The sequence below is a fragment of the Nelumbo lutea genome, chromosome 1, assembly GCF_056320005.1.
Source record: "Nelumbo lutea isolate HS-2025 chromosome 1, American lotus-T2T, whole genome shotgun sequence".
NCBI classification, from domain to species: domain Eukaryota; kingdom Viridiplantae; phylum Streptophyta; class Magnoliopsida; order Proteales; family Nelumbonaceae; genus Nelumbo; species Nelumbo lutea.
Window position 1 is genome coordinate 217,002,201 of NC_142684.1, and position 13,188 is coordinate 217,015,388.

Genomic DNA, 13,188 nt, shown 5'->3' on the forward strand with positions numbered 1-13,188 from the left:
TGATTTGAAGCCAAGATGTTGCGAACTGAATTAAAGATAGTAACCCGAGTCACTGGGCAAATTCTATGTTTCTTGGAATGAGGTATGGCCAAATGTATACAAACACTGCCGAGACATTCAATGGTTGAATATTAGAAGCTCGTGACCAATCAATCATGACATTGATTGATATGATTCTAATGTATCCAAATTTTTCTATAAACTTTATGTATTTTTTATTATTTGTTTTTTATTATTAACTGAATGCATATTGAAAATCCAAATCTGATTACATAAGCACCTCATCCAAATATGTGATAATCGAATCGAGTTGTGAAGTTTCAAGTATCATTGATAGGCCTACTTGCTTGGCTAGATTCTTCTTTTTGTAAAATTTAACTTTTTTGGTGTATCTTTTATTTGTTCATTTATTAAAAAAAAACGTAAGATTTAAATAGAGGGAATTGAATGGGGTGAAAAGTAGTAGTTAAATTTAAAATTTAAACCTCATAATTAAATAGGGACTAAATTAGAAAATAAGTATTTTAGTCAAAAGAAAGTTCTACAATCTTATTCATATTTTTAATAGTAGTATAAATATAGAATCAATGTTTTAAAAATTGACCAAAGGCAAAACCATTTTTGCCTTCAGGTTGCAAGTCACGTACACACACATATGTATATGTATTTTAATGTGTGTATGTATATGTATATGTATAAGTATATATTTTATCAATAAATAATGTATAATTATGTTTTAGATATGTTATATGCATTTTTATATTTAATTTATATTTTTCAATTCAGTTTTATTTTTTTTTATTTATAAAATATTAAATTTTGCAATTTAAGGCCAAAATGGGTCTTTTTTTGCAAAAAAAATAGTGGGATGGCACCTTGGGACGAATAAATGTCAAAAAACTACCCAAAATAAAAAGAAAAGATCACCCCAATAAGATATCGAAGTGTAAAGTTATGGCCTCTGAAAGTTGTCATGTATTGAGTGTGCAACCCGTGACTTGGTGACCGAGTTGAACAGGTCAACAGTTGAACTGGTTGGGTCAAACGGTTCTTGACCAAGTCAATGATTTTTTTACCACCTGATAGGTTTTAATTGAACTACACCCAAAATCCTGACTGGGTGATAGTTCAAAAGGTTCAACAGATTGGGTCAATGGTGGGTTGAAAACACCGTATAGAATTAGAGATGTATTCAATTTTTTCTATAACTTTTTTGTGTATTTTTGTGTGTAAAAATAATTCTAATATGTCACACATACTTTTTGTTTAATATGATAAATATATGATATTAACATGTTTGACCCAAAATTTGAACTATTATCTTTGTCAAACAATTAGGGGTGTCAATAGTATTCGAAAATTCGATTTTTAATTCGAGATTCAACATAATCGAATCGAATTCAAATAATTCGAATATCCAATCGATTGATCCTATTCATACAGAATAGCTAGTCAGATTCGAATTCAGTTATAACCTGATTTGATTCGATAAATATCCGAATTCAACCAATTATTTAATTCTTATATCTAATATATGAAATACTTAAATGCTTTATATTTTTTATATATGTAATAATTAAATTTTATAAATAATTTATATATTTATATACCTTATATAAATAAAATATTTATTTTACATATTTATTAATTACCTAAAATAATTAATTGGTCGAATTCGAATCGAATGGAATATTTAAATATTTAATCAGATTAAAATTTGAATATTAATTTTCAATATCCATCGGATATTGAATCGAATTCGGATATCGATTTTTTTAATTAGATTCGAATTTGGATTTTGCCTGATCCTATTCGAATTTGATCCATTTACACCCCTACAAACAATAAAATAATTTCATTTTTGGTCAGTTCTAAATTATGTATTTCATTTTCATTATCAATAAAAATAATTATTATTTATTACACTTATTTTTTTTTCAATGTGACTAATAAAAATATCATAAATGTGTCTAATTTTTTTTACAATTTTTGTAAGTTTTTATATTTATTTATATTTAAAAAATTTTATTACCTAACTATGTCTTCATAGGTTGATCAATTTGATTTGGATGATTGAATTGCTTAACCACCAATTGGATTAAAAATGGTTTTGTTTTAGAGTTAGTTTTAAAATATATGGGTTTATATTGTTAAAAATATTGGCACAAGTCTAATTTAATAAGAGAAAATGAGTATTAATAATTTAAGTATAAGACTTAATGAGAGAGGATTAAATGAGGTAGGAAGTAATAATTGAAGTTACATATTCAGCCTTACCATTAGAGATGGACTAAATACACAATTATGGGCATTTTAGTAACCATAAAAGATGTAATAAAAAGACTTTTATCAACTTTATCAAACAAAGAAGTAGATGGTAATTTTAGTCCAAAAAAGTTTCACATTGTATTCACACTTTTATATATAACTAGTAAGTATTCACGTACTTTGCATGTGGCAATCTAAATCTGATAGGAATAATGCATCCAAAATTTTCTAAAAAACTCCTATATTTTTATTTTTACTTTTCTTTTTGTTTTTCACTATTAATTAGATGCAAATTGCAAATTCTGAATCTAATTACATAAGCACATCAAATTGGGCTGCAAAGTTATGGGTATCGTTGATAGGCCTATCCACTTGGCTGGACTCTTCCTTTTGTAATGTTTCATCTTCTTAGTGTATATTTTTTTTTGTTCGTTTATCAAAAATAAATGTAAGATTTAAAGAGAGGGAATTGAATAGTGTGAAATTTGTGATTCAAACTACATTTTAAACCTCACAATTAAATAGTGATTAAATTAAAAAAAAATGAGTATTTTAGTCAAAAGAAAGTTTTACAATCTTATTCATATTTTTAATTGTAGTGTAAATATGGATTTATAGATGTATTCAAAATTTTCTATATTTTTTATTTCTATGTGCATAAAAGTAATATTATTTTGTACACTAATTTTTATTTAACATGATAAATATACGATATAATACATGTGCCCAAATGTTTTTTTTTTGTAAATTTTCTGTATATTTATTTTTTATATTTTTTATATTTTATTAATTTTTATTATTTAATTATGACATTAAAGGTTGACAGATTTCACACAACAATTGAATTATTGATCTCCATTAAATAGGAAAATAATTTCATTTTTTGTTAGATTTAGATTATGTATTTCATTTTCATCATCAATAAAAATATTTTTTTATTATACTTGTTTTTTTAATTATATCAATAAAAATTTTCTATATAACCATGATTTCATGGATTGATCAATTTGATTCGGATGGTTGAATTGCTTAGCTCATCACTTGGATAAAGAATGATTTCGTTATTGAGTAAGTTTTAAAATATAAAGGCTTATATTGTTAAAAGTAGGGTAAATTTCTTAAACTACCCTTATGGTTTAGCTAATTGACTAAGTGTACCCTTATTGTTTGAAAATTGACTAACGCTACCCCTATTGTTTCTAACAATTGACTAACTTTACCCTTACCGTTAAGGTCCGTTAATATTTTGCCAAAACTTATTTGCATGTGATAAATATATATATATATATATATATATATATATATATATATATATATATATATATATATATTTTTTAAACCCAATTTTACCCTTCACCTTTCTCCCCCTCTTTCTCTCTCTCCCCTTCTTTTTCACCAATAAGAGGATTATCAGAGGAGACAATAGCTTTATTGTACAGGTGGCAAGAGATGGGTCCGCTGCAACGGCGGACCCCAAAGTCCAAACTACCACAATTGCATCTCTCTTTGAATTTGTAGTTATTGGAGGAGTTCCAATGGACAAATGATTTGGAAGTGGACTTTGGGGTTTCCAACTAGGCACCGGAGGTTCCAATGGTGAAGGTTGGCAGTGGTGGTTCCAGCGGCGAAGATTCCAATGGTTCTAGTTTCTTTTATTCTCTCTGTTCTCTTTTCCCTCTTTTATTCTCGTTGTCGTTGCTGCTGCTGCTTCCAATACCAGCACCAGTGTTGGTGGAAATGAAACAAACCGGCTGGCCTTGTTGGCCTTCAAGGGTCGAATAACATAGGATCCTCTAGGGGTTGCTTGCTTGGGTGCTCTGGATTGGTCGGTTGCTTCACCTTCTTTAGATCTTAGCTTTAGTTCTTTGGTTTTAGTCTTTGATGAAACGATCGCCTTCATTTTTTGGAGGCTTCTGCTGTAGAATTGAATCTCTCTCTAGATGATGACGATGATCTAACTCAGTCAATGAACTCCTCTTCCAAAGAAGAAAACCCACATTCAAAGCTAGAATTTGAAGAGCATGAAGTGGAATTGAGGAGTACGAAATTTCGATCATTTTGTAACTTGAGGTTCTTTAACTTGAGGTAGGGGAACACCACTATCTTTTTTGCATTTGGTTCTCTGATTTTCTACGACTTTTTGATCTCCAGGTACTATTAAGACTGCATGTGAGAAGGAATTTGAATTTCATGTTGAGAGGTTTAGAAGCAAAGTTCTGACGTTAACAACTCTACAACGGCATCTCAAAGACGGGGAAGGTGGGGTTCCTCAAAAGGGATCGAGGTGTACTTTGCACTAGGTTGTTCAACCCCTTGGATACGATGAAGCTTATGCCTAGTTAACAACTCTGCACTGGGTCAAGTAAAATTCACTGCCATTTGGGGTGAGGGTAAGACTTGTTCCTCAAGAGGATCCGAATTCGCTAGTTGGGTTGAACGGCGATAGCTTTGCTCGATAACCCCTCTGCACCCAGTTAACAACTCTGTATTGAGTCACCCATATTTGCCCAGCTCCAAATGCGTCTCCATAAATGTGGTTAGGGTTTTGATTTCCTGTTCTTTGTTTTATTTTAAAATTTTGAAGAAAAATAAAGGGTAAAATAGTATTTTTCATCGTTATGTTAATGTTAGAGAGGTATTAGTCAATTGTAAAAAACAGTAGGGATAGTGTTAGTCAATTTTCAAATAGTAAGGGTATGCTTAGTCAATTAGCTAAATCATAAGAATATTTTAAGAATTTTTCTCTTAAATGGACATAAATCTAATTAATAACATTTATTAATAAAAAATAATTTAAATATGAGATTTAATAAGCCTTAAATACAATTATTAAATGAGATAAAAGACATTAATTAAAATTACATTTTTAACCTAGTTGGACTAAATAACAAATGTGGTAGATCCGGGAGATTTGGGCATTAGTTTGCGGAGATTCTTTGCTTCGTAAATTCCCGTCTTCAAATGGTTCTTTCTTCTTCTTCTTCTCTCTCTCTCTCTCTCTCTCTCGTTCCTTATTTTTCCCCTTACTCAAGACATCCATCTCCCTTGTGCCGTGGTCTCTTTTTGTATTGTTGAGAGATTTGCAGTGCGAACAAGAGAATTAGAAGCGAGAGTATAAGCACGTTAGGAGGACTTCTAGGGTTTGATTCTGTACGAGATAGATGGATTCGAAGCTTACGGAGGTTTCTCAGCTGTTCGAGAGATTAAAAGCAGCTTTTATAAGGAATGACTTCGATACTTGCACAAAGCTCCTCTCGCAACTCAAGGTAAACAACAATTCAAAGGCTTTTGGTTCTGATTTGGATAGTGCTATTGATGATTTAATTGTGGTCTGGCTTGACTTCGATTCGGCGAAGTTCTTAAGCTAGGAAACACTTATGCCTTTTTCTAGATCCTGGGGATTTTTATACGATTCAGGCCATAAAACATTAGAATCTCAATCCCGGGAAATCAAAACCAAATCCTTGTCGTCATGTATTTTTCTTTTCATTTATTGGTTTAGGAGATCAACCATTGGTGGGAAGCTAATACCATCTAAGTCCAAAACTTCAGAATGTAGAAATCAGTCACACTATCTAAGTTCATGATAAATTCAGACTAAAAATGTAACATTTGAGCGCCAATAACCCTGCTAAACTCTCTTGGAAATGTTGCAGATCCATTTTCCTAAGATTGCACATAGAAATTGACTATGTGGTTTCAAGCTGAGGTTGAAAGAACGTTAGAGTTAACAAGCTTTTCCTGGGATGTTTTCTATACCATTGATCATGATATACAAAACAAATCTGGGAGTGTTGGAACCCTCCCCCAAACTCTCTCCACTCTATATTCAACTATGATTTCTTTTGTCTGCAAGGTTCCTGATCTCACCATCAAAATACTTTTATTGCAATGCAGGTCTTATTGACAGAATTTAGAAGCCTTCCCCCTTTGTTTGAAGAATCACCTAATGCTGTTCAAGAATTGACGATTGCAAGTAATGTTCCTGACACAATCATGCATCCATTATTTTTTTGTTCCATAATTATGGTATGAATGAATTAACAGAACAATGCAATTTTGTGTTGGTAATTTGAATCCCCTGGACACATGGGTTTATTTTGATTTTTCTGACAAAGTTGTTTGTAAGATGACTACCACAAAGAAGAAACAGAAGCCTTGGTAATGTTATAATAGGTAGTATCTTTTGATGCCAACTATAAGATTGCTGCACTATGTAGTTGGGGTTCCTGCCAGTTATGCATCTATGTAGGTCCAACTGTTAAACCAAATTACATCTGTATAACTTCTATTTGTTTGAAAATCTTGTTCCAACTCTTAAAACAAAATAATTAAATTATTAAGAAAATATACTATACTAATTATAGCAAAAAAATACATGTTAATTTTGTCATATTACTGGATGTTGGTCCGCACTTAATCATAAATTAAATCGTTGGCTTTCTTATTCTATCTCAAGTGCATTCCTAGAATTGCTTCCACCTGATGTATGATTTAGAAGAGCAAATTTCAGCTTTCTCAGTACTCAATAGAAGTATTAGAAAAAATCTCAATTGTTTCATCTGTCATAAAATTCAGCCATGAAACGCTAGAACACTAAAGAAATGAAATTAACAATGTTCTTAAGGTAGTTAAAAAATTAGTTATAACAAAATGTGTTGATTCGTGTGTAAAGGATTTTACCAAATGACTTTAATTTAGGCAATGCCCCCCTAAATTATAATCATATTTTAACAAAAAATAAAGATGTTTCATTTTTTTCAAAGACGGGCCTAGGTGCATTTTAAGGCATGTGATTTGCTTGTACCCAGGCAATGCCCCTTTCAAAAAGCACATCCTTGGTGCACCTGAGGCTTCAGATCAGGCATGTGTCTTTTATAAATTTTCTTTTTTGGTTACCTTTTTTTTTATATATATTGTTATGTATTTTACATCTTTGTAATGATTTATTAAGTACTAAACTTACCCTTATTGGTTCTTGTGCCCTAGTAATGATCTATATACTTTTAAAAGAAACAAAAAAGAAGACTTTTTAAATAGCTAAGCCCCTAGTTCTTGTAGGCTGGATCTTAAATAGCAAACTTCCCACTAAAGAAACAACAACAACTGATCCCTAATGCCTAACCCTAAGATAGAACGAACTGTATCCAAAATCACAAAACCAACACCTTATATATGGGCAAATGTGTCCTATATGGGCTTTTTTGGGCTTACCTCAAGAGGTCTTTGCTCTGGATCCAAGTTTATTGGCCCTCCACCTCTGTGAAAGCACCGACCTCCTAGGATTAGGAATGCAGTACGCCTAACTTGATAGTAGCATTTGGCATACTTGTTGAATGAGATCAAAGACTTTCTTTTCTGCAAGCCTGTCCAAGCCCCAAGGTAGTTCCCAAAGGGGTTTAATTCAATGGAAGATAGGATAGCTAAAGCTAGATCTGGGAAGGATTCTTTGTATAGTGGCAGATCTCTGCCAGGGTAACCCTTTGGGTAGATCATTTCTTTTCTATCTTTCATATTTGCCTTTTCATGTACTCTAGGTATTAACTACAATATCACTACTTTTATTTAAAAAATAAAAAAGTAATGCAACTAGGAGATGGACAAACACATTGAGAGTTTTACATGCTTGAAGCACTTTGGGCCTTGGTAGTATCCAAATTTATTTGCTTTTACTTTCATTCTGAATTTTTTTTTTCATGTTATACTTATGTATTTAGATTTTATCCAAAAGGCTTTCTAAAACATTTAATTTCTTTGAAAAATCAGGTTTTCCATATATGCATGTATTAATGTTATTTTTTCTTTTCAAAAAATTAAGCCTTATTTCATTCTGGTGTGCATCTTTCCTTGTATATTTGCATCTCAGGCACTAGAAGGCCCAAGAATGTCATGTTTTAACTTGGTTTGGAGAATTTTCTGTTTATTCTTTCTATCTTTTCATAAGTATCCTCATATTTATGAAACAATAGTCCTTGGTATGCATCATAAAGGCAACATAGGGAACATATTTAAGTTTTACTTTGAATGCTTGCATACATAATCTATATTCTGTGGATATCATGGGATTATATCTGCTTCTGCTACCATTTATACCATTCAGTTATTAGCAATTCTCTCTCCACCTGCAATGACTTTGAGAGCTTTCAGGGGATATATATGAGCATGCAGTTGTTCTTAGTGTGAAGATAGAAGATCAAGATGCCTTCGAGAGGGACTTCTTTCAGTTGAAGCCTTATTATACAGATGCAAGGTAACTTTCAATTTGTTCCATTTTAAGCTTTGCCACAACTTAAAATACTGCTTATAATAAGTTAAACAGGGTAATTTCATGCCTTCGAGAGGGACTTCTTTCACTTTGCTCCTTATAATAAGTTATCCTGCTCCTTATATTGCAGGGTAATTTCATGCCAGATTTCTATATTATTTGCTAATTAATAATATATATCAAGGATGTGCCACTTAATATACGAAATCAAATATATGGGTGCTTGGTGTATCTGGCTTCTCTGACACCAACCCATTTCTATATGTTCTGTCCAATATAAGGAAATCAAATTGGTCACTAGATTTCATGACTATCAGTAAAGTTGTCTACTTAGACTATCTCTTGAGAAGGATTTCTTTCATTGACAACTTTATCGTAACCAAAACCCTACCTTATAATTCAGGAGGATTTTGTTTGCAAGTGGGCTTTCTTCACATGGTAGGGATAACTTTTTCTTGACTTGAATTGTTTGTTCACAACTGGCTTTCTTTTGTTGTAACAGTAACCGCCTCTCACCATCTCCTCAAGAGTACCCAATCTTAGGCCTTAACCTTCTGAGGCTCCTTGTACAAAATAGAATAGCAGAATTCCATACTGAATTAGAGCTGTTATCAACGACTGCTCTTGAGAACCCCTGCATCAAGCATGCTGTGGAATTGGAACAATCATTCATGGAGGGAGCTTACAACCGTGTATTCGATGCCAGGAAAATGGTGCCACATGAGACCTACTTCTATTTCATGGATCTTCTGGAAAAGACAGTTAGGTATTGCGTTTTGACTTGTATGTTAGTAATGGTATTTCTTTTTGTGAAACTTAAAGGAATCTGACAAAAGCATGCTAGTGCACCATGAGTTCTGGAAAGATTGCTCGGATGATGATATTTATCTGATTTCTTAGACCGCAAAGAAATATGAATTACTGCAGAGGGAAGGACTATTTTGTTCATGGATGTTTGCAATCATCCTGTCAGTTTAAATTTCATTTAGGAAACCTCTTAAGCATAGAAATTTGACTTAGGTCTAATGCAGCTTGATGTAGTCATGTAGAGGCAAATGCTATTCAGGGTTGAAATTTAAATTCTGGAAATGGAATATTTCTTACGTTCTTTTGTAAGAGGCAAAACTTTTACAGTCTTAACTTTCTTCTAATTTTGTCTTATTTTTCTATCGCAGAGATGAAATAGCTGGCTGTAGTGAAAAAGCATATGATCATCTTTCAATTGATGATGCCAGACAAATGTTAATGTTTTCTTCTGGACAAGAATTGTTGGAGTACATTACAGAGGTAACTACTTCCTTCTGTCTTGTTGATATGTACACAAATATGGAAACATATAATGGACTTCTGATTTAGGGACATGTTATGAGGCGCATCCCCTATGAAAAGATAACGAAGCAACCCTATTTATATATAATCAATTAAAACCAATATTAGGGGTATTGGTTTCCTTTCTAACAAGGTATTTCTTTAGCATGCCTATATTATAACTTCCATTTGCTTATCTTTGGATACCTATTCAATTTCTATAGCCACATCCACATTTTTGGGCTGAAAATTTCGCCATGAATAAAGGGGTTGTAATTTTCTGGTTTAGGCCATGCTTAGCATGGATATAGAGGCAGTCCAGCGATCAGCTTTCACATACAGGTCTAGAGTCTAGACTAGCTGGCTAGGCCACTATGACAATCACCTAGTGTTCTTGCTGTTCCTCCTTAACACACCCAGTGCTGCTTGGACTAAATAAATCATATTGCAGATCTCTGTTTAGGTATTTCCTTTTGCTTAACAGTAGAGTGGGTGCTGATAAAAAAAAAAGTTGAGTGGGTCCCAGACTTGAGAATAGACTAGCAATAAGCTACTTGAATGCGGAAGGAAAGCCATGTTGATTATGTATGCCAAGCATTAAATAACTGAGTGAATCTATGAACTTATTACTAGTTAAAAGAGATAAACCTTCTTGAATATGATAAACGTGTTTGCTTCAAATCTGATAAACGTGTTTGCTTCAAATCTGAGGTTGAATGGCCAGCATTCCTCTATGTGTATCATGAATCTAGATGCTTTACACTCACGGGGATAGATGGGGATAAACTGTTTTCTGCCTCTTTCCAACATCATGAAACTCTATATTTCAGAAAAGTGTATTTTGTTTAATATGGAGAGTGAAGTGGTCTTGTGAATTTTAAAAGGGGTATCCTTGAAACTCACAAGAGTTCTTACTCCCCACACTAAGTAGAAGTGTCCTTTTTGTATCATAAAGCTTCATGAATTTGGAATGGTTAAAATGTCAGGCTTACAAGTGTGCGAATGTGGGTTAGAGTCTGAGAGTGGACACTTTGTGCAATAAAAAGCCAAAGGTTAGGTCTGTATCCAGTCTTCTACTCCCAAGACCCCAGATAGCTGGGTCCAACACTGGGTAGTGTCCTTTTTTAGTTTAGGAATTAAGAAAAAAATTGATGAAGTCCAAATAGCGTGGATTTCACTACCAAAAATAGAAAGTCCAAACACATTTTATGACATAGTCAGGAGTTACCAAAGAAAAAAGGGTATCTAAAATGGTACTCTTCTATAATATTTTTCTTAAAGAAAATGAATATAGTATGGGTAAAATGTAAATAACTTGAACTTGAGCCACAGGTTATGGAAAATTGGAACTACAGAAATACCATCATACCACAATTTAGACCTATGCTAAAATTGATAAATAATATACCTGGTATAAGGTCTGATAGGATTGCATCTGGAGAAGGCTGCAGCATTAAAACTTGGACCCAACATAGCCCCAATTCAGGCAGTACATGCTGCCTGCTGCTAACCTTGCTAACCTCACAAATGAAGAAAATACATGGGATTCTTTCGGGCCAACAGCTATTCTTTCCATGGAAAGTTCAGAGGTCATTCGGACAAGTATAAGCAACAACAAGCTTCAAATGTTCTCATAGAAGTCCTTCATTGGGCTAGTTTCAGCATAAAAGCCTTTTCTATCTGGCAAATCTTTCTTTTCTCTTTTGAGTGCCTATTAATTGGTTTGGATCTTAAAATACCTAATATCACTTGTATAAAGCTCTCATACATGGAAGGCTACTAGGTTAATGTGGTTTAGGGAGTGAATACACTGCTAAAGAAAGCGTCTCATTCTTTTTTTTTTTCTTTGGTTAAAGAAAAGTGTCTCACTCCAGATCAGCTGTTTGGAGTGGTATGTCATTCCAAGCTTCTAGTGATTATATGTCACTGCTTCTCTTAGTTTAGGCTTTGGGGTCCATATTTCCTACACTTCTTAACTTTCTCTTACACTTCAACTTACTATGTGACAGGTTTCCCCTTTACATGTGTGTGTATACAACCCAACATAGACCCAGTCTAATGTCCAAACCAAGGGTAACCTGGGTAACAAAAAAGCAACCAGCGAAGATATCACACATATTAGATGACTTCCTGACTTTCTACTATGGACAGCTGGCAAAACAACTTGCCCACTTAAGCTGACATGGCCCAAGTGCTTAACAGATGAAAATTTGTAGAAAATCTCCTGTCCAGAAAAGAGAAATATTTATGAGACAATCTTGATCTCCACGGGGACTCCCATATCTTCTTCCTCCACCAACTCTAGTGGTCTAGCCAAATCCTCGGACTTTCAGGGACCAACCATTGACACTCCATGCTCCTACAATGTGTAAATAGCCATTCATATTAGAAAACACCTGTGATGGGACACTGTCACACATGTAGGAGGTTGAGGAAAAAGGTGTAGGAGATCTGTTGTCTAGGATTTGCACCTTAAATTGCTTATGTCGGCCTTTGCTTTCTAGTTTGGACTTGTGCATTATCAGTCTTCAGATTATCTTCATACTTGTCTATGAGCGCTCTGATTAGCATTCATATTGCTAAAACCATTTGTCAAAATAATTCAGAGTAAGGTCCAATTTTGGGCGCAAGTTTTGCTCTGGGTTGGGTGGTTAAGATTATCTGGTCGTCCAAGTGTTTTCTGGTAATGGGACCTGAACAAAATAGACATTACTTGTATTATGAAATGAAGTTGAATTACCAACTGTCATTCCCAAAAGAAAAAGATTGAAAAATACTAAAATTTTGCAGGAGCATCCTGAATGGGAGGTAAAGAACGGGTCCGTGTTTTTCCACAAGACCAAAGAGTCTGCACCTTGCAAAGAGATACCATCATTGCAACTCATCAATCAGACCCTCAGTTATGCAAGGGAGTTGGAGCGGATTGTTTAAAAACTTGCTTTTCAATCGTAAATTATACTCCATCTTTCGCTTGGCAAAAAGTTGAGTTTTTTTTTTTTTTCCTACCCCCGTTTATTCCATCTAGTCTATGCATCATTACTTGTTAATTTCGGTGATCTTTTGTTAGCGGCATTGTTGACTTTAGTTCTTCATCGTTTGCTGTGCTCATGTGTGGTGGTTTCTATTAATCTCTTCACTTAACAGTATGTTTGGGCCATTTTTCTTTCTTCTTTTTTGGCTATGGGACTGAGTTCTGATTGGCATCCCACAGCGCGCCCACGTGCACATCTTACCGTGCATTGGGAACTTGCATGGGGAGATGTTCCCAATATACGGTTGGGATATGCTGTGGGGTGTCGATGCGAATTCTATGGGATTACATATTGGGGGTAGCAATGTTGTCAGAT

At 33.6% G+C, this 13,188-nt stretch overlaps 1 protein-coding gene across 1 annotated transcript; it reads left to right on the forward strand.

Moving 5' to 3' along the window:
• The first annotated feature begins 5,150 nt into the window (after window positions 1-5,150).
• On the forward strand, window positions 5,151-12,987 carry LOC148881002 (26S proteasome non-ATPase regulatory subunit 8 homolog A-like). Its single transcript, XM_088963184.1, has 6 exons — window positions 5,151-5,534; window positions 6,166-6,244; window positions 8,416-8,518; window positions 9,036-9,299; window positions 9,709-9,820; window positions 12,632-12,987. Exons 1-6 carry the CDS (start codon window positions 5,430-5,432, stop codon window positions 12,770-12,772), a joined length of 804 nt encoding a protein of 267 aa, XP_088819310.1. The 5' UTR covers window positions 5,151-5,429; the 3' UTR covers window positions 12,773-12,987.
• The last annotated feature ends 201 nt before the right edge of the window (window positions 12,988-13,188 follow it).

Excerpts from the sequence above, each read along its gene's own strand:
- LOC148881002 (XM_088963184.1), top strand. The coding sequence starts at position 5,430 with ATGGATTCGAAGCTTACGGAGGTTTCTCAGCTGTTCGAGAGATTAAAA. Across the intron at positions 9,300-9,708 it reads CTTCTGGAAAAGACAGTTAG|AGATGAAATAGCTGGCTGTA; the intron begins GTATTGCGTTTT and ends TTTCTATCGCAG. Across the intron at positions 9,821-12,631 it reads TGTTGGAGTACATTACAGAG|GAGCATCCTGAATGGGAGGT; the intron begins GTAACTACTTCC and ends AAAATTTTGCAG.